Source organism: Dreissena polymorpha, chromosome 6 (genome assembly GCF_020536995.1).
Source record: "Dreissena polymorpha isolate Duluth1 chromosome 6, UMN_Dpol_1.0, whole genome shotgun sequence".
Classification (NCBI taxonomy): domain Eukaryota; kingdom Metazoa; phylum Mollusca; class Bivalvia; order Myida; family Dreissenidae; genus Dreissena; species Dreissena polymorpha.
The window spans coordinates 49,033,381-49,055,727 of record NC_068360.1 but is presented as its reverse complement, the minus strand read 5'-3'; the positions used below and the strand labels follow the sequence as shown (position 1 = coordinate 49,055,727).

Here is a 22,347-nt window from a genome sequence, read left to right as displayed (position 1 = left end):
TGATATTGAGTGAGTACCTAGTCCACCTGTCATATTGAGTGAGTACCTAGTCCACCTGTCATATTGAGTGAGTACCTAGTCCACCTGTCATATTGAGTGAGTATCTAGTCCACCTGTCATATTGAGTGAGTACCTAGTCCACCTGTGATATTGAGTGAGTACCTAGTCTACCTGTCATATTGAGTGAGTACCTAGTCCACCTGTCATATTGAGTGAGTACCTAGTCCACCTGTCATATTGAGTGAGTACCTAGTCCACCTGTCATATTGAGTGAGTACCTAGTCCACCTGTCATATTGAGTGAGTACCTAGTCCACCTGTCATATTGAGTGAGTACCTAGTCCACCTGTCATATTGAGTGAGTACCAAGTCTATCTGTCATATTGAGTGAGTACCTAGTCTATCTGTCATATTGAGTGAGTACCTAGTCCACCTGTCATATTGAGTGAGTACCTAGTCCACCTGTGATATTGAGTGAGTATCTAGTCCACCTGTCATATTGAGTGAGTACCTAGTCCACCTGTGATATTGAGTGAGTACCTAGTCCACCTGTGATATTGAGTGAGTACCTAGTCCACCTGTCATATTGAGTGAGTACCTAGTCCACCTGTGATATTGAGTGAGTACCTAGTCTATCTGTCATATTGAGTGAGTACCTAGTCCACCTGTCATATTGAGTGAGTACCTAGTCTATCTGTCATATTGAGTGAGTACCTAGTCCACCTGTCATATTGAGTGAGTGAAAAAATACATGAAACAGATATTTACAATATACTGAGTCTTAACCCTTTCCCAGTTAGATACGTATTTTGATGCATTTGTTGTCTCATAAAAAGTTACATCAAATTAAAAGCCTTTCTTACTAAAGTCAAGTTTTAAAGGCTTCATTTCCAGCCCTTAAATACTGATAAACAGCAAACAGCATAAATCCTGAACAGACTACTAGTTACTCGCAGGCTGTTCTGGTTTTCTGCTTGTTGCAAAAGCTATTTTCACTTTGCTTCTGACAGGGTAAAGGGTTAAACATGAACAACTTATGTACCTTATAGTCTTATTTACCAACTCAAACAATGACCAAATACAATTGTCATAAACCTTATATACTATAATGACTACCAAAACCATTTACTATAAATCTAGCCTTGAAACCATCCAATCCCAGTACTAATACCAATTACTATAAATTCCAGTCTTGTTATATTCTTATGCCTACCAAAATCCATTACTTTAAATTCCAGCCTTGTTATATTCTTATGCCTACCAAAATCCATTACTTTAAATTCCAGTCTTGTTATATTCTTATGCCTACCAAAATCCATTACTTTAAATTCCAGTCTTGTTATATTCTTATGCCTACCAAAATCCATTACTTTAAATTCCAGTCTTGTTATATTCTTATGCCTACCAAAATCCATTACTTTAAATTCCAGTCTTGTTATATTCTTATGCCTACCAAAATCCATTACTTTAAATTCCAGTCTTGTTATATTCTTATGCCTACCAAAATCCATTACTTTAAATTCCAGTCTTGTTATATTCTTATGCCTACCAAAATCCATTACTTTAAATTCCAGTCTTGTTATATTCTTATGCCTACCAAAATCCATTACTTTAAATTCCAGTCTTGTTATATTCTTATGCCTACCAAAATCCATTACTTTAAATTCTAGTCTTGTTAGACTTGAATGACTACAAAACTGTATATTAATGTCTACACAACCCTAATTCTATAAAACCTAGTCTAGATATTTTGCAAAACTACCAAAACTTATCTGTTTGTCATATTTAGGGATTAAAAATGTGTCCAGATAATAGCTTTAAGCTTCATGCATTGTTAACAAAAAAAAAAAATTATATTGTAGGCAAAATATTCTATAACTTGCAATATTATTTAGTATCTAAAAAATAAATCACTCTGAATGCAAAGTATTTTATTTATTTTTAGCAATATCCGCTAACAGTATTCATGTTACCTGGGACCCCATAGTGACCAAGAGTGGTTTCCAAGTGCGCTACCAGCTGTTTGACAGTAAGTAAAGTGTGTGAACATGGGTTATATTTCACGATTTATATCACATTTACAAGACCAGTAATAGTCTGTTTAACTTAACCCAGAGATAATGCAGCGATTTTTTTCCTTCTTAATAAAGTACCGGAAAACGACACTTTCCCAATGAAGATAAATTATTTTTTTGATGAATACTATGCATTATTTTGTTAGTTTCCCTATGCACCTCTATGGCTTGAACCTAAGTAATTATAATATTGAACACTTGACAACACTTAATTATCAATTTTAAAGTATTTGAGAGCAAAAAATCAAATGCACCAATTTCACAATGCGAATTTTCCCAATTTCAGGGTTTTTCATGCTTATTTTACCCAATTGGGCTGTACTGGTACTTTTACCAATTGGGCAAAACTAATCGCTGTAATGAAAAACTATATACATGAGCCTGGTTCTGGTAAAACTGGGCTTAATGCATGTGTATAAAGTGTCCTCCCAGATTAGCCTGTGCTGTCTGCCCAGGAGCCGTATTCATCAATGTACGTAAGTCTCAAATCTTAGACTCAGCTCCAGTTTCTGACTCAGACTCAGACTCAGCCTTACAAAACTTAATTCACGAAACATAAAATGGTTAGTTTTAGACTCAGACTCAGTAAGATAAGTCTCAAATGCTAAGTCTACAATGTTTAGACTTACGCTATACAATCATGACGTAACGTCGTTTGAGCGTTTACTTTACAAAATGGCCGCCGCACGAGCTCCTTGCGTAATAATAATAATATTATTGAAAGAGTGTATCTAGATCGTACCAACCCTTTGGAGATTTATAGGGATATTGAACTTTACAAACGGTATCGTTTAACCCGACCGGGAATCGTATTTCTTTGCAATATTTGCAAGGAATAGTTGAGCCGCAATACGATGCGGATTCTGCAAGTTCCGGTCGCCCTGGCAGTGTGTACTTTCCCGAGCAACGTGGCAAAAATCATTAAAAAAAGCGGCATTTAAAGTTATGGTAGCCAGAACTATGTAGACCTGTGCACAGGTCAATAATATTTTGACAGCTAGAGAGTTGAAGTTGTCAAATTTCCAGCTGGTACGACGCCGTTCGTGCAAAACAAGAACTTGGTGCGATCGCTGATACGTGAGTCATTTGCGATGTGTGCATTTTGCAATTGTTCTTATTTATTGTAAACAACTGTCAAATTCATAATTGTCCGCGTTTGTTTGTTGTCTTTTGTGAAAATAATCTCCAAACTTAATGAACGTGAACATGCACTAATTTTATGGATAATACTTGTTGTTTGAATGAAAAAGTAATAACATATAATTTGCATGTATCATAAACTATAATAATGGATATTTTCTAAAAAGAGAAACCTATTAGAAAACGTTTACAAGACATTTACTATGCATAAATTTTGATTTCATTACTATTACAAATCTATTTATAGATGTAGGAATTTACCTATAGATATGTATATGCCGAATTAAGTTACACTGCCATGACGCAGTTGGTAGAGCATCGGTGCCCGTGATTATATTTGACCGACTAGTCGGTGGTTCGAAATTACATCGGGGACTTTTTTTCTCCAAACATTTTCAAAATAAATTATGACGATTATTTAGTTATTTTTAAATTCTTGATCTTTAATGTAATGTAAATTAATGTTTATTAATTTAAAAAAAAAGGTGCTATAATTAATGTGTATATTATACACCCTGTTAAGAAGATATAGGGTACACCTGAATCCATATGTGCATCTGTCCTTGTGTCTGTCTATGTTGTAATTGAGTTCCAATACAAAATGTATTTTTGCGACAAATGCTGTAGAATATGCATTTGTTGATGGCAAGTGCATTGTTGTAATGCACTTTATTTGTAAATTAATAAAACACTCAACAACAGAAATAATATTTTATTCTCAAATGCATATTATTGCATTTTCAATCAATAGTAAAACGATGACATTAAATTTGATTATCAAGTTAAGACACATCAGCATATTGCATCACTTCTAACATAAGGCAGAACTTTCATTCAATATAATGCACATAAATGCACCGATCATAATCCATTTATATCAATATCTATTTACTTATTAACATTGTAATTTTTCCAAAAAAATGGGTCAATTTTAAATGATCAACTTTCAGGTTTTACAAGTACTTTGGGGTGCATCGATTGGACGCATGTGCATATCAAGAAGCCAGTAAACCATGTAGAAGTCTACATAGGGCGAAAGGGCGTTCCCACCATCAACGTTCAGGTATGGCTTAACAGTCAGTTATGTGCAAGTCTAAATGCAATCCTTTTTATTTGATACAACTTTATTTTAAACACAAATATTTAATGAAACAACTGTATGTTAATTTTAACAGTTTGCCATTAGCAAAATAAGAAACATTTTATCAGCATTTTATCAAATACCTAAGAAAAAATTTACAAAAATATGTCTTATTTTGTTAGTGTAATATAACATGTTTTATGTTAACAGGCTGTGTATGATGCCAGCTACAGAATAACGAGCTTCACTCAAGTTCACTGCCAGTTGGCCAGGGCTAAAGCATGATGCCAGGATTTGTTGATGTCTTATTTCAAATTCACATAACTGCATCTACCATTATTCTGGAATTTCATTCAGTTCATTGAATTAAGAATTTTATTATGATCAATGATTTATATCTTGTAAGCAAATAATATCAAGAAGTGTCCCAAGAAACCGCATTCAACTAATATTCCTCTTTGAATGTAGAATGTATTTTATCTGTCAGTAACATTATACAATGACCAATGTAATATTTAACCTACATTTCTTAAAGCACACAAATATTGACTGGAATTTTATAAGTACAAAAAGGGATAGAATCATATTTTTATCATAGAAATAATAGTATGCCCCTTTTTGAATTAAAAAAAAATCTTATTATTTTGTGTGCAACTGCCCCATAACTATTATTTCTAATATAGACTATCTATTTTAGAAATAATAGAGTTATAAAGTAGTTGCACAAAAAATAATAAGATCCTTTTAATTACAAAAAGGGGAATAAATCTACTACTAGTTTATTACATGTCAGAGTTATAGCACTTGGTCTCGTATTGACACTAAACACATCTTTTTCTCCAAATGTATTATTTCAATTTCTACAGTCAACTTTTTTATTTCTTATTCTAATTTTTCTTAGTTATTTCCCATCGGTTTCTCTGTAAGTTTTGTTTAGGTATCGGCTTGTGATCTCTTGTCGTTCTTCTTTGTGAGCGCTGCAAAAATGGAAAAAAAGTGTGATTTGTATAAATGGACTTGTTCTCATATTATGATCTTCAAAGGTTAAAAAAATTAATACATATATATCACATAATCTATGTATGCATTGGTACTATGCATTGGTACTTAGTTTTAACATATTTGATGCTAATTATGTTTCAACAAATGCATGACTTTTGTTGCATATTACATAATAACATTATACAGTACTTGCTATGTCAGATGGTATTGTCAGTATAGTTTTAAGAACTGGAATTCCATCCATGCAAGTTAATTATTAACTCTAAATTAATTGTATGCACTGCAATACCTTCAATTAGAGCTATCTAAGTGTTAAATTTATTAATATTTAATTTTCAAGATTTGTTCCAGACAATTAGAAATCTAAATTTAAAGATATCCAAAACTTACATTCTTTACACTTAATGCCTCTACTTTCATGACTGGTACACTCTGAAATCACATGAAAAAAATATAGTGTCACTTAAAAAATCTAAATTAATTTAATCCAGTGATGTTTTCAATGCAATAAAATTGACAACTAATGTTAATATACTATACTTAAGTTAATGTATAATAATCCCAGTGTTAACTTTCAAACACAATGTTTAATGTTAATTTAATGCATGTTTTTTTCTTTTATTTTGTTTTTATATAAGGGTGAATTTCTATTATATTGTATACTATGTTGAATGTGATGCATACAATATAATTCATATGGTTTGCATTTTCAATGTTCTATACATATGGTTAATGGTTTGCATATAAATGATAATCTATTTATTTACCATATGTTCTTCACTGCTGGCTGTTGTGGCACGCTCACTGCTTTGTAACGCATATGAAGAAGCTGCAAAAATTAAACGCAAAAATTAATTCAAACATATAACTTTGTAAAACACTTACGCACATACACTTATGCTCATTAATAATAATAATTAGTACATTACCAAGAAATACAATATCTGTATTTGCACTCATTCCTTGAATAAATGAACTCAAAGACAAAATTGAAATAGTCAAGAGATTTAAAGTATCTAACAAAAAGGAATAGAAATACTTCCTTAAATGCACCAACTTAATTAGCCGATCTAAATTAATGATCTTAATGTTTTATTTTAATTGTCCTTATACCAAACCCTGCTATATTTACAACAAACAAAGACTCTAATACAAGTTGCCATTTCATACCATATTTCTGTGAACGAGTTCATGAATATTGTTATTTAGTGCACCTTTGGTGAGCTTACCTGCATATTTCCTTGATGAGTTTAATCAATAATCATATGAATTGACAAGTGTCAGATCTTTTTTATAACACTAGTTCAATTACGCATTTAGACAATTATTATTAAGTTAAATTTAACGAAAAAAACTGAAAATTGTTTTCAATGCGTGACCTAGCTGTATATATTCTAGCACCATTTCAGCAAAATAATACAGTATCATAAAACATACATTAACCAATGAAAATGCTCATAAGCTTTTTTACAAATTTTAACAATATAAGTAAGTAGTCATTGTGATTATATCACATACAAAACACATATTAGGTTCGACATGTAGTAATATTGAAACAAACTAATTGCAATTGATTATAGTTTTTCAACAAAATTAATTAAATGAAAGCATAACAAAAAAGTAATTAACTTACACCGAGCCTTGGAATTTTGGTTCTTCTTCTGGCACTGTTCACCAGTTTTTGCGACCCCAAATTTTCTGAAAGTTTAATAAAAACAATTGTATGATGTATAGCAGTATTTATGAAACACATTACATTTCATGTTTGCCATCATAACTGTCGATTAGTTTAATATAAACGACATACAGGGTAATAGTTATCAATGTAAACGTGTAGTAAATAAAAAGTTCGTTTGGAAATGTGCAGATTGTAATCAGATACGAATAAAACACACATGTGTACGAATCTAACAGGGTACGAGATGAAAACTAAAACAATAGATCTCCTTAAATGGTAAACTTATCCGTGAAACCACAAATATTCATTATTAATACTTAAATAACAATTCACTTGTGCAATTTTTGGAAACAAAGAACGTGCAACCGTACCATAAATCATAACAAATGTTTGAAACTAAAACACATTCCACAATCACATCCGAAATCCGTAAGTACAATTTGCTGAGTGGTTATGCCCCTTGTTTACATAGTGCATTATTCGGCGCTAGTAAAAACGACATCGGTAGCAAATCCAAAAGTAAGCTATTAAATAAAATATTACAACCATAAGGCAGATACGATAATAACATATAACTTACATTGATATTCTACTCGCAACCTCGTCCCATTTTTTTCTTCGAATAACCAAAATCTTTTCGGCTCCGATCCCCTTATACTCGCCGATAGAAGGTTCCAGCGGTCCCGAACCAGCGCATTAAAAACAATCTCTGGCTCGGACCAATCTGGACCTGCTGGCGCTTCGTTTCGATGTCTTCAACTGCCAAACACTCCATTCAATAAGTTATAGCAAACATGTCCGCTACTATTTTTGACACTATTTGGCGCGTTTTCCCTACTAGAGAGTTCGCTTAGTCGTGACGTCATTAAAAAAACACAATCTTATTGAAGTCTATTTCCAAATGCGTTCGTGAATACGAATCCTGAGTCTGTCTTTAGTAAGTCTAAGCCTGAGCCAAAGTCTGAGTTTGAGTCCAAGTTTGAGTTTATTATTGATGAATACGGCTCCAGGTTTATCACTTTTCGCATGAACTGGATTTTTCGCATTGAAGAGATTTCCTTTCAATGAAAAATTCCATTACAGCAGAAAGTGTTGTCCCTGACAAGCCTGTGTGGACTTCACAGGCTATTATGGGGTGACACTTTGCGCACACGCATCGTACCTGGTTATCCGATAGCCAGGCTTAAATGTTGTGTTAAATACATGTTTGTTTTGGTCCTTGCATAAAGTTAACAGCTAGCTTTTTATTCTATTAAGCACTTGCTAATTATTTAAAAAAATATTTAAAGCTCGTTATTTAACCTACAATTAGGAAACAATATATAATTATTATTGAAGCACAAGATATCTGATCCTCTTGACTTCTTGTTTTGGTATAACAAGTATGGTATAGAAATATATTCTTTTTCATTTCATCAAGAACATGTGAAAACAATACATAGATTGTTAGAGACACAATTACAAAATCAAAATGAAGTGATTCTCTGAAAGTTAGAATGTGAAAACTGTTTTCAACCCCTGATTTTGGATTGTTATATTTCCAGTATTCCTTTGTTAGCAATACCTTTAATATACTTGGCAAAGTCATAGAAACTCTATTGTATAATCAGGGCCGAACGCATGAATTTTTGAAGGGGGGGGGGCAGGATATGTCTCCTTGCACGATTTTTATGTCCCCCTTTGAAGAAGAGGGGGTATATTGTTTTGCACATGTCGGTCGGTAGGTCGGTCAGTCAACCAAATGGTTTCGGGATGATAACTCAGGAACGCTTAGGCCTAGGATCATGAAACTTCATAGGTACATCGATCATGACTGGCAGATGACCACTATTGATTTTCAGGTCACTAGGTCAAAGGTCAAGGTCACAGTGATTCGAAACAGGAAAATGGTTTCCGGATGATAATTCAAGAATGCTTAGGCCTAGGATCATGAAACTTCATAGGTACATTGATCATGACTGGCAGATGACCCCTGTTGATTTTCAGGTCACTAGGCCAAAGGTCAAGGTCACAGTGACCTGAAGAAGTTAAATGGTTTCTAACGTATTAACACAATGGCTGCCACTACAACTGACAGCCCAGTTGGGAGGCATTCATTTTTACAAACAGCCCTTGTTTAATTTTTGAATTTGGCACTTGTCAAGGTGAATTTCTAACTCAAAAGCCAGTGGGGGGGGGGGGGGGGGGGGAAGGGTCCAGGGTCTGTGTATGGGCTAGATACTGAGATACTGACATGTTAAAATGTAAAGCAACAATTAATACAATTTGTAATATATTGATGGAAGTGAATAAAAGCTACATTTCTCTAAAAAAAAATTAAACACTTAAAAAAAAAAAATCCAGGCACAGAATGTGTCTACACATGCAAGCTGTGTGAATGTGATGTCGTGGGCCTCGTACCCAACACAGTGTACGTGTACAAACTGCGAAATATTGATTTATTTTTTAAATATTTCCAGGCACTAAATGTGTCTACACAGGCAAGCTGTGTGAATGTGATGTCGTGGGCCTCGTACCCAACACAGTGTACGTGTACAAACTGCGAAATATTGATTTATTTTTTAAATATTTCCAGGCACTAAATGTGTCTACACAGGCAAGCTGTGTGAATGTGATGTCGTGGGCCTCCTACCCAACACAGTATACGTGTACAAACTACGGGCTTACACAGAAGGGGATGAAAGTCCGTTCAGCGATTGCGTCTCCATCATTACGGAAGAATCAGGTAGGTGTTATATTGATGAAACTCACGAGGAAACAAAAATATTATATTCAGTATGGTCTGTGATCTTTTCATTACTACATAGGACAATACATAAAATATTAAATATTTAGGTAAAAAACATTGAATTTAGATTTTCATTCTGTTCATAAGTTTTAACATGTTGGCTTAAATAGACACTCTCAGGTTCATTTCCTGAGAAGAACCAGTACTTGAAGTCGTTAAAGGAGACCTTAGAACACAAAGCAAATAGGGAACAAACATGTTAACGCTTGGCGCAAGGTTGACAGTATTGCAAACTCTTAATTATGTTTGGTACATGTATTTGAATTATGTCAAAGTCACAGGCATCTATTGATGCATACAAAAGTAAACCCAAAACTGTGTGTGTGTGTGATATTAATTCACTGTCCAAATTAAATGTAATATATGCTAATACATATAACAATAATTGCTTATATTTTCATCACAAAATAGTTGTTTACTATACAGTGAAACCAATATTATTTGTTTGACACTAATTTTTGTGTATTTTCATGGGTCCTCTATTTCACAAAATCAAATTTCCAAAGACATTTATGTCTAAAGTCTTGCATCAGACAATGTAAACAAATCTTTACATTTAAAATCAGATAAAAATGCCAGAATTTATGATAACACAAAATTTCACGTCCTTAAAAATAAATTTATATACGGTATTTGTATGCTAATAACTGTCAAGCTTGAATTGAAATATTCAATTACTAATGTAGCATAAATAAAAAAGTTCAAATGTCGCTATAAAGGTTTGTATGGATGTGGGCCCAATATTAATTTTATTGTTCTTCTATCAGCTTGATTTAAAATAAGTCATTGTCCAAAAAAAAGAAACACATCTGAGCCTAATCAGGGATAACACTTTCCAATTTTATGGAGTTTTTTTATTTTTATTTTTAGCAAATCTCTTCTTTGGGAAAATGAAGTTTACGCAAAAATTGTCATTCATGATTAGCCTGTGCAAACTGCTTAGGCTAATCTGTGAAGAAACTTTAGACACATGTATTAGGCCCCATTAACCAAGAGTGCTTCTTAAATACTTCTATGCCAAGGCCAGTGTATTGACTTAAGTTGGCTTGTTCTCTATAAAAAAGAGTGCCAAGGCCACTGTATTGAATTTGTCTTGGCTTGTTTTCCATATGCTAGTGCCAGGGCCACCCCAGAGTGTTCGTGTTTTGGGAACCACTATTACTCAGCTAAAAATAGGCTGGGATTCCCCCTCAGAAATCAACGGCACCCTGAAAGGGTACTACATATTTTTAGGTAAGATGCTGCTGTACTGAACATAAATGAGTCATTTATTGACCAATGAAAATGCTTGTAAATTTCAGCTTTGAATTGCATTTATTACTAGTAGCTCACCAATTAAAATGCTTGTAACATTTAAGCTTTGATTTTGCAATAATTTCTGGCAGTAAACCAATGAAAATACCTGTAACATTTAAAAATGCCTGTAACATTTCAGCTCTGATTTGCAATGGTTAATTGACCAATCAAAATGTGTGTATTATTTCAGTTTTGATTCCAATTGTTAAATCTTAAAAACCTTTTAAGATTTAATTACATGGTATTATCATTGATTGCAGATGACAAAGAAGTCCAGCACACTTTGGAGAATACAATAATTCTTACCAGTCTATCACCCAACACCAGCTATGAAGTTGAGGTACGTTCACCCATTACCACCTGATGCCGCACTATGCTGCATAATAAGTGGACCACCTGTTATTGCTTATGGATGCAATTATCAATCAATACATAATGCCCCACACCGACCCATTTGTTATTCCCAACTAAAGACACAATGCAACACATTTTAATTTGATCATTAACAACTTATTATGATATTAAATGACATTATGAGATATACATATAGCAAGTTAAAACTCGTCATACAATTTTCAAATAAAAAAAAACACATGGTTACTATTTATTAATAAAAAAAGCATATTTTACGGTGATGGCTGACTTCATGTTATAAAGTAAGTAATTTGATAAAGGCAAGGCCAATAATACTGTCATGAAAACAGAAAATATGGATTGGCTTTATGAAGGGGAGTGAGTGGATTATAAGATGGTGTATTTTAAGTAAGAAAATGTTGTGTATAAGGGTATGTATGTGTTTGCTTGCAGGTGTGTGCAGCCACCAGTAATGTATGTGTTTGCTTGCAGGTGTGTGCAGCCACCAGTAATGTATGTGTTTGCTTGCAGGTGTGTGTAGCCACCAGTAATGTATGTGTTTGCTTGCAGGTGTGTGCAGCCACCAGTAAGGTATGTGTTTGCTTGCAGGTGTGTGTAGCCACCAGTAATGTATGTGCTTGCTTGCAGGTGTGTGCAGCCACCAGTAATGTATGTGTTTGCTTGCAGGTGTGTGCAGCCACCAGTAAAGGTCGAGGAGAGAAAGCTGGGTGCTCTGCTGTCACGGCGGAGATGGGTAATCAAGTCTTTACCACAAAATGGCAATATCCAACCAGCATAAAAGCAGAACAGCCTGCCTGAGATTAACTCTCAGGCTTTTCAGATTTTATGCTGTTTGCTTCTATTCATTACTTTAGGGTTGGAAATGTAGCCTTAAAAACTTGAATCTAGAAAGAAATGTCTTTAATTTTATTTTATTTTCTAAGGAACTTGTATTATATTCTACCTATTTTGCACATATTTTAAGCTTGTTTTCTTTGATGATTTCTTTTCCAGGGGCCCATGCACCATCCAAACCCCACATTAACGTGGTGGGTCGCAATGAGTTGTACGTGTCATGGGGCCCCCCAGAGGTCCCGCTTGGTCGACTCAACCGTTACGACGTGATCATGAATGACAAGATCATCTACTCAGGCAATGACTTGAATCTTCCCGTGCGGAGACTCACACCTGATACCGAATACAGCTTTGTGGTAGGTATTGTTAAATGCTGAAATGAGCCCTGTTCTGGGAAAACTGGGCTTAATGCATGTGCGTCAAGTATTGTCCCAGATTACCCAGTGCAATTTGAGAAGGCTAATCAGGGACGAAACTTTTCACCTAGACATTATTTTCATGTGGAGGAGATTTCCTTTATCAAAAATTCCAAAAAAGCGGAAAGTGTCGTCATTGATTGGCCTGTGCCAAGTGCACACAAATAAATAATGTTTAAATACTTTATACCAAAATAGTTCGTCCTTTAACATTTTATAATTTTACTAAAACAAGTTTAGATAACCTGTATATTTTGTGATAATAACATTGCTGATTGTTGTTCAGATAAATATTGTAAAAGCAATTGTTTTATGCACAATTTCATGTTGTCAATAACCTATACAATCAAATGTTACTTCCCTCAGAATGTTGTTTTTTTCATTTTATTTCTATAGATTGTAGCCCTAACCAGTGATGGCAAGTTTGAGAGCAAGATTGCTAAAAAGAGAACTGCAAAAGATGAATGTAAGTTGAAAAAACATGTTCCTTAAAATATTTATTTAACAATTAGTAAGGTTTTCCTACTGACCAAGAACACTTTTCAAAAAATTAAAAAAGAATGAATCCATGTGTTTAACTAAGGGAGTTCACAATTCAGGGAGGTAACAATATAATCCAGGGAGGTAACACCAGAATCCAGGGAGGTTACAACACAATTCAGGGAGGTTACAACACGTTACAACACAATTTGGAAAGGTTGAAACACAATTCAGGGAGGTTACAACACAATTTGGGGAGGTTGCAACACGTTACAACACAATCCGGAAAGGTTACAACACAATTCAAGGAGGTTAAAACACAATTCAGGGAGGTTACAACACAATTCAGGGAGGTTACAACACAATTCAGTGAGGTTGGTAAGGTGACAAACCGGGTATGAGAAGTTACTTAGGATGTTGGGAAGGTGACAAACAGGGTTTGGAAAGTTACTTAGGGTGTTGAGAAGGTGACAAATGAGTTTGGGTAGTTTACCAAGGGTTTCCTAACTTCCACCCAAGGAGCTTTTAAATGATCTGTTCAAAGACACATTCTTCACAATTGATGCCACAACTGACGTCTAGAGGCAAGGATGCAATTTTGTACAGCCTCCACCTGTGTTAGCAGCTTCTCCTGCGCACTCACAGGGTGCTGCCGTACATTTTCCCTCAGGGTTTGATGCTCCCTGCATTTCTGGAGCAAGTTATCAGCCATCCACAGGGGGTTAAAATACATTAAAATACTGGTCCTTGCCAATAAACAGACACAATAGTTTCTCAAAAAGCTTTAGTTTTGTTGTGCAATCTAGCTTAAACAAATAGGTTTACACATTGTTTATTTAAATTAATCAGATTCATACAATTTGATGCAAGGAAACATTGGCTTAGTGGATATGGTGTTGGTCTAGGGACCAGGAGGTCAGGGGTTGGATCCTCACTGTGGGTGCGTTGTTAAGATTTCCCTTGAAGACATAAAGTACTGGTTCTACCCAGGCAGTTGACTCAAGAGTGTTTCAATAAGCCTCAGATTTTCCATTCAATTTAGCTTAAATAAATAGGTTTAAAATAATCTGATGAAGATTTCTTCATTTACAGATGACCCAGCCAGGGCACCACTCTATCAGACCCCAAAGAAAGAAGTCCCTGAGGAGGGTTTGAAATTACCCCAAAGTACACCAACAACCCAAAAGAAACGAAAGTCTAGTGCTGGACGAATTTCTAGTGCCAAACAATCCTCAAAGGTTAGTAACTAGGTTTACTTGATATTATATTGTGGTACAATATGCTTTTTGATATATAGTATAGTCTATGAAATTGAAAATGGAAAGCTTACTTATATACTATATAAAAAGTTGTAGCGTGGGTAAAGCGAAATTCCAAAAGTCCCTTAAATTGATCCCATTCCTATATCCTGTACATCATGTGACATGCTTTCTAGAAATGCACATTTAAAGAATATTATTATTGAGACAATCCTGAGAAGAAGACAGAGCAACAAAATTGGCACACTATTTGTCTTGGTTGTATGCGCATTTTATATACTAGAAAATGCAGAAAAAATGCACTCATAATGGAAAAATATTTAGCTGTCTGTATTTTTCCTGCATTGTATGACTTTAATTCATTAATTTATATATTGCTTTCAATAAAAACACTTCATTAAATGAAAATAATAAAGCTTACTTCGATGTTTTTTAAGTGCATTTTTAATTGCAAATAAAAAAAATGTAAAAAATGTAATGCAGTGACACTATCTTTGAGTTTAATCTGGATACAATTTTTCAAGAAAGGGTCTTGTGTGGCTGGTGTGTTGTTTTTCCAAATTAAGCACTAATACAATGGGACTGTACAGTGCAATTATTCTGACCAGATAGCTCCAGTTATCACATTGCTTTCAGCGTGCTGGTACGGGTAAAGAAAGGGTAAAAAGCAGCTCAGCCCCTGTAGATCCAAGACCCAGTTCAGGTAAGCTCTGGAAACTTTTACCAAAATATATATGTATATACTCCACAATCAATCAGATGGGAAGTATACTGGATTCATCATGAACATCATTATCTTTCTGTCAAACATAAAAAAAAGGTACATTAAGGTGTCTGAAACTTGCATTATCCAGTTTTATTAGTATGTAACCCGTTCTTAGAGGCATTGGTATATTACTTTGCTTCATCAGTTGGTCAGTCTGTACTCTGTTGGTCTTAAGACTATTGGCTTCTACATGATATATCTAAAGAACTCTGACCTACAACATTGTAAATTGTTATTAAGGTTACTTAGGAGGAAAGGTCATTTGTTATTTGTTCATGGAGTTTTTAAGAAATCGTATTTAATGGAAGTGCATTTGTTTTGAAAAACCAACCAAACTGGAAGAGGTCAATCACAAAGGAAGCACAGGGTTCCCAGCCAACCTGGAAATCAGGGAAAACCTGGAAAAAGACTTTCACTTTTTCCAGTCAGGCAAAAGTCAGGGAATTTGAGAAAAGTTTCTTAAATCAGGGAAAAATCAGGTTTGGTCAGACTTTTCCGACTTGTGTCGAAAAGTCCATATTTTTAAAACAGCAATAATTCATCTGTTTGGCTATAGTGGCTTTGTAGTATACATGTTACAGCTTAGTGTACTACATGTATTAGTAACTACCTACTTCTTTCTCTCTTTCTTTCTGTTTATATAGCAGCTGTGATGCACCTATATATTTTTATTGAGGATGTTAAAAACAAGAAAAAGGTCGAAATTAGGATCCTGGAATTTTTATTTTCCATCAGGGAAAAATCAGGGACCAATCAGGGAATTGTGTTCATACCAAAAGCTGGGAACCCTGAAGCAAAGCATCATAGCATTTAATATTTACTTATTACACAAACAAACAACATCTGTTTTCTTTAATATTGTTAATTGTGTGTTTCTTCTTTTGCAACAGTATTGAAATTATCTGCATTTTGCAAAAATGGGTCTTATGACATATGAGGCAAGGGTAGCTCCAGACCAGTCTGGGCAATTACGCAGTCTTGTCAGGAGCTACCCTGTCTGCTAATGAGACCACATAACCTTACTTGACTTTATAGTGGACAGATGAGCTCCAGACCAGCCTGGGCAATTACGCAGTCTGGTCAGAAGCCACCCTGTCTGCTATTGAGACCTCAAAACCTTACTTGACTTTATAGTGGACAGATGAGCTTCAGACCAGCCTGGGCAATTACGCAGTCTGGTGAGGAGCCACCCTGTCTGCTATTGAGACCTCAAAACCTTACTTGACTTTATAGTGGACAGATGAGCTCCAGACCAGCGTGGGCAATTACGCAGTCTGGTCAGAAGCCACCCTGTCTGCTATTGAGACCTCAAAACCTTACTTGACTTTATAGTGGACAGATGAGCTTCAGACCAGCCTGGGCAATTACGCAGTCTGGTGAGGAGCCACCCTGTCTGCTATTGAGACCTCAAAACCTTACTTGACTTTATAGTGGACAGATGAGCTCCAGACCAGCGTGGGCAATTACGCAGTCTGGTCAGGAGCTACCCTGTCTTGACTTTATAGTGGACAGATGAGCTCTACACCAGACTGGGTGATTGCGCAGACTCGCCAATCGTTTTAAGACTCATTTTTGCACGACACAGCCTAAATGATGCATTGAGGGGACTATTTCTGTGTTTTCAGCTTTCTTGTACACTCATGGTACAGTATTGCAGCTTGATTGTATTGATGCTTGCTGTTTAATGGGAAGAATGTTGATATCAGGGGCTAGACAGATCTTGAGCTAGAATTGCAATAATCTGGACCCGATTTCTCAAACATAGTTAAGCCTGTTTTAAGAAAATCTGGCTTAAGTCATTTATCCATTGCTTCATATTTCTATTTTAAAGTTAATGGTGTTGTACTGATAAGTTTTTATTTTGTTAATGTCACATGTTATTTTCATTTAAGGCTTGTACAATTTGTAAGATATGTTTTTGCACACTTTGTTGCAATTTAAAGATTGAGCTTAAGACAAACGTTTGAAAGCAGGCTAAAGTATTTTTGAGAAATCAGGGCTTGTTACAAAGTTTTATAACATATATGTGACATATAGCAGCAAAGAGACAGGGTACATTTAAACAATGAGATTTACACAAGAGGGCTGAAGATGAAATAAACATTCCTTTATTTAATAAAATTAAGTGTGAAAACTATCTAAAACTGAAATTTCAGCACCAGCAACATTTAAGTTATGTTAAAAAAATATGTTTTACCGTTTTAATGTTTTGCTTTTAAAATAATTTTCTATTGAACAATATGCAGTAATTCTAGACGTTTCCAATGAAATTACTTTTTGTAGATGGCTATGCTAAACATAAAAAATTGTGTGCACTTCATTGTAACATAAAGAAGGGCTATGTTTGCATGAAAACGCCTCGTACAGAAATATAACTGTTTACCATAGATACATTACGTGATTTTGTTTCTTCTTTGTGCTTATATACAAATTTTAGGACCAGTTTTAAGGTTAATTTCAAAATGTAAGCGAGGAATATAGATTTAAAAGGGTTCGATTTCCCATGTGGTCACATAATTTGTTTGGCATTTGGTCATGACATTATTTCATGGGCTATTCTGCACTAAACTCTGATTGAAGTCAGTGTGTGCCATAAGTTTCTGTACTAAGTAATTGTGAACCAGCCTACCCGGGAAAAACTTGTGTAGGTTGACTTACAGATGTGATATGACTAAAATACTGTTGAAAACACCATTAAAGCTTTAAACACAAAAAACACAATTTGTTTAAGTTGAAGGTGATGTATAAACAGAAGATGTCAGAGTTATTAAACAATAGATTCAGGGCATAGTTTGGTCACAAAGTAACACAGGAGGGAGTGGCACATGTTGGGGTCACTTGGTCACAGTAAAATTCAAGTTTTGCTAAGAGTGTTATTTTGCTTAATTAATGTTGTTGCTTCTGTAATCAATAAGCTGTTATGCAACCATTATTTCTGCATTTGAAAATTTTATAAAGCTATTGTTTCAATATTGATACATGTAATACTGTTTTTGCAACATATCTATATTTTATGCTTGCATTAATTAATTTTATATGATAAACAAGTATGAATTAAAAAAAGTAGATCTATTTAAAACTGAAATTAATCATGATTATCAAGACCTTTATTATGCAAGTGGATATGTATTGCTATGCAACGGTCCTTTGGTTATGCCAGTGGATATGTATTGCTATGCAAGGGTCCTTTGGTTGGTCTTTCACTATAACATTTTGTTTCAGCACAATATCAAGAGAACGCTTTATTACATATCGATATGCTAGTAACGTGAGAGACAATTTAGTATCCCATTGCTTTTTAGATAAAAAGGTCACAGATCAAGGTCACAAAAGGTCATAGATCAATGTCACAAAAAGTCACAGATCAAGGCTATATTCTTGTAACATGATAATTATTTACCTCAGAATATCTAGAGGGCACTTTGACCTACAAATATCTATAATGCAATGTTGGTTACTTGAAAGGAAAGGAAGTGGCCTTATTATTTTGAAATCAGAGGGTCAAAGGTCAGGGTCATAATGGCTTCTAGCTTGAAATTAGTGTTTTTTGCATCATATCTAGCGACCATTTTGACCTAAGATGGTCCCAGTGTTTTGTATCACCATTTTGGGAATTGGATCATTAGCCTTAGGGTTGGGAAAAATCACATTGCTTTCGGGCTTAAATTGGGAAATTAGTTTAGCTGTCTTTTTATTAAGAAATGCTTAAAAATTGAGAATAAAAGTGATGTGAATAAATTGTCTAAGGTTTAACGTAACCCTTTCAGTGCGGGAACCGAATTTTGAAGGCCTTTGCAAACAGTTTGGATCCAGATGAGACGCCACAGAACGTGGCGTCTCATCAGGATCCAAACTGTTTGCTATTCTGATAGTATTCTTTGAAAAAAATCGAAGAAAATGCTAATTTTAGAAATTCAGCAGACGACATTTTAGCAGAAGACAAATTTCCCAGCATGCAAAGGGTTAAAGAGCTTGATGGGAGATAAACTACAGGCCCCAAATTTGAACAAAAAAAAACACTGAGTATGTATGCTTGTGTCTTGGTAGGAATAAGGAAGACACCTTTTGATGTTGACACCAACATGTCAAAGGTGAGGGTCATGAGGGCTCGTGCCATGAAAAGTGATCATTTATGTTCTGGGTGTCTAGATTTTGATCTTTGATCATATTTATTATTATACTGTTAGAAAGGAAGAAGCATATTGAGGTTAACATGTGAGAGGTCAAGGCAACAAGGACTTGTTACATTAAAACACTGTCTGCACGATATCTAGATACCTCTTTAATAAAATATAAAATATTATGCTGATTGGTATTGAGGAAAAGGATCAATTGATTTCAAGTCAATGAGGAAGGTCACAGGGGGCATTTAATAATAAAAAATCTTGGTTATTGGCAATTGGGCATGTTGCTGGCTTGGGGGACAGACAGATGGGCATATATGTTTTAAATCATCTCTAATGATACTCATACAATTAAATGCATTTGCACAAAATCTCAAGGACAGATCCTTATAATGTTTGGTGGATGATTGTGACAGTCTTGTTAAAGTACCAGACTGTCAGTCTTCGTTTAAGTTTGAAGAAGATGATGTATTAGGTATAAATATAATCCATTAATTTAAGCATTCAAAACAGGGAGACTTAAAAAGGGAAAACTTTTATTACAAGTTCTAACATGTAATATTTAGCCATATCACATTATAGCTAGGTCTTGTTAGCTATTAATATTAATTATTTGACATAAACAACTAATTTTATTTTTGATGTACAGTGACATACACTGCAACTCCAATATATCGTGGTTGAAGGGGTCCAAAGATCGCCACCGTGATATATCCGGCGCGTGATATAAATTGTCAGTTTATGTATGCATGTATATGTATACATTATCATCATTATGCAGTCTCAAAACACGCTATTTACCTACCTTATTCAAGTATGTGTTATATCCATATGTCATTAATTGGTATAACACAAAACATTATTCCATGTGAGTATTTTCAAATGCGTATAATTAAATTTTTAATCTGAAAAACATTGCCGAGTTTTATTGTTCAAGAAAGCATGCACAAATTAGACCCATGTACAAAATGACGTCATTCATTTCTCATGAACACATGCACAGCATGGGGTTTAATAGTAGAGCATTGTGACTAACTGATCTATATTGTATACTGTATCTAACGCACACAGATTGTTGAGATAGGTCAGTATTGACTTGTGACATTTACTGTTATAATTGTGTACACCTTCATGTGTGCACTGGTGCGTTTCGGCAGTTCAAAGCAAATTCAATAGAGAATTGTAACACCCGAAATCACTGGGGGCTGACGAGCTCAAAGCGTAGTCCGTTTCGCTACGACGTCGGGTATATGTTTTACTACGAAAACATTGTTTAAAAACATATGACATCGAGAACGGATTAGTGGAAAATTGTGTTTTAAACATATAAGATCATGCTTTTCTAATAACAAAACTCTGAATTTAAGCATAATGACATTTCATAGGTTTGTGACATCAAATTATAATCCAAGATGTGTCTGGTTTATGAGGTTAAACATGAAATATACCGCTGATTTTCAAAGCGAAGTCAAGTTTCACTTTTAAAAATGCAATTAAGGTTTACAACTGTGTTTAATTGACACAATTTTACAATTTCCATATTGATCTATGTATCGTTAAGCCACTGGTGTGTTTAGAAATGTGTAGGGTGACTCAGTTATCAGAAATAAAGGCTAATGTTATTATTAGGCATGATCATGTCTCTGGCAGTATACGTATAAGCCTCGCTACGACAACGCTTTAGCGTGTATGCGTTTCTCACAAAAGACGTATTGGTTATCTCTCGAAGGCAAAATAAAGAACAAAAAAGTTAATACAGAGTCATGGAGTGGCTGGATGTTTCCTTTGAGGAAGAAATAGTAACAACGGCACAACATGATTCAAAGCGCACAGTCGACATTGTATTGCACATTATTATGATATAATTAAATTCACGACTAGGCCAAATGAAACGATTAAAATCGAAAATCCATATAATATAAGATGACAGTTGAGAGTCGATAACCTAATGTCGTCGGTCTCAATAAAAATGACGCATCTTTACCTCGTGACAATCCCTTATACGTTCATTTTGATACAGACCGACGATAGGTTTTCAGCATACGGTACTCTTTATCAAATAACATTCGATTCTCGTTATCCCCAACTCGCTTATCTCAAAACTCTGCTTATGTCAAAGTAAATCCCATGTCCCAACTTCGATCATTATTTATCTCATACGAAATTTGATTTTTACATTGTATATATCAAAGCGATTTTCTTGAAAATCGGTTATCGTCAACTCATTTTGAGATGAATTTCATGTTCGTATACATGATTTTACCTGTAAAATCCACATCTGTAACAGCCGTAAGGTGTGGAAAGTAGGTCCCCAATGGCACAAATCCGCAATTGCATAACAAATATATTGTTGTAAAGGTGTGGCAGTGGGTTCTGTCACAGGTTATTGTTTACTGCGTACATGACAGCCGGTAAATTTACCTCGTGTTACAATGCGGTTAAGGCCCAGTCTCACTATGATGCCGGCGGAATACTTTCCCGGTGCAGTCCCGGTTGTCCCCGGTTAAACCGGGGCATTGCCGCAGCTCTGCCGGGGTCTGATGCCGGTATAGTCCCGGTGAGTGCCGGCGTAGTGACGGTATACCAGGACTCTGCCGGGACTCAGCCGGCTTTCACCGGGTTCAACCTTTTCGTTTGGATGTTCATGCGCACAGTGAAGCACGGCATCTTTTGCACTGGGAAATGGCAGTCTGCAGTAACTGCAAACTGCATGTGATTTGTCCTGAAATGGATACAGAAACTTCGTTGAGCAACCTATACATTATATTTGTACTTCGTTGCGCAACCAATAACTACTCTGTGCGAAACCTATACATAAAGTGACTTGTAATATTCTTCGAAAAAAAGCATTTGAATAATTAAAAAATATGTTCGTAACCTGTTTTGCACTTTAAAATGTGTAATGTACACTGAATCAAAGTAACATGTGGTTTTATTTTATTTAAGTAACCGTAATTAGCTATTTTAACAGAATAACCACCTTATGCATTGCTTCAAATCAAAATATTTCGATTTTTGCTCAAAATAAACTTAA

The 22,347-nt window shown here is 34.9% G+C and overlaps 1 protein-coding gene and 1 long non-coding RNA gene across 2 annotated transcripts in view; one reads left to right on the top strand and one right to left on the bottom strand.

Annotated features, from left to right (window-relative positions):
• LOC127834053 (uncharacterized) overlaps positions 1-22,347 on the top strand; it is a 72,181-nt gene that overhangs the window by 33,661 nt on the left and 16,173 nt on the right. Inside the window, exons 9-18 of the mRNA XM_052359622.1 lie at positions 1,945-2,028; positions 9,551-9,700; positions 10,880-10,996; positions 11,320-11,399; positions 12,101-12,167; positions 12,428-12,624; positions 13,081-13,150; positions 14,257-14,402; positions 15,060-15,126; positions 16,815-16,832. Coding sequence (XP_052215582.1) covers positions 1,945-2,028; positions 9,551-9,700; positions 10,880-10,996; positions 11,320-11,399; positions 12,101-12,167; positions 12,428-12,624; positions 13,081-13,150; positions 14,257-14,402; positions 15,060-15,126; positions 16,815-16,832 — 996 coding nt within the window. The remainder of the gene's footprint in view (positions 1-1,944; positions 2,029-9,550; positions 9,701-10,879; positions 10,997-11,319; positions 11,400-12,100; positions 12,168-12,427; positions 12,625-13,080; positions 13,151-14,256; positions 14,403-15,059; positions 15,127-16,814; positions 16,833-22,347) is intronic.
• Positions 3,912-7,476, bottom strand: LOC127834054 (uncharacterized). The gene is made up of 5 exons (XR_008027775.1): positions 7,347-7,476; positions 6,931-6,995; positions 6,065-6,126; positions 5,688-5,729; positions 3,912-5,272 (listed from the first exon to the last, which is right to left on the bottom strand). It is a non-coding gene; the product is annotated as an uncharacterized LOC127834054 (long non-coding RNA).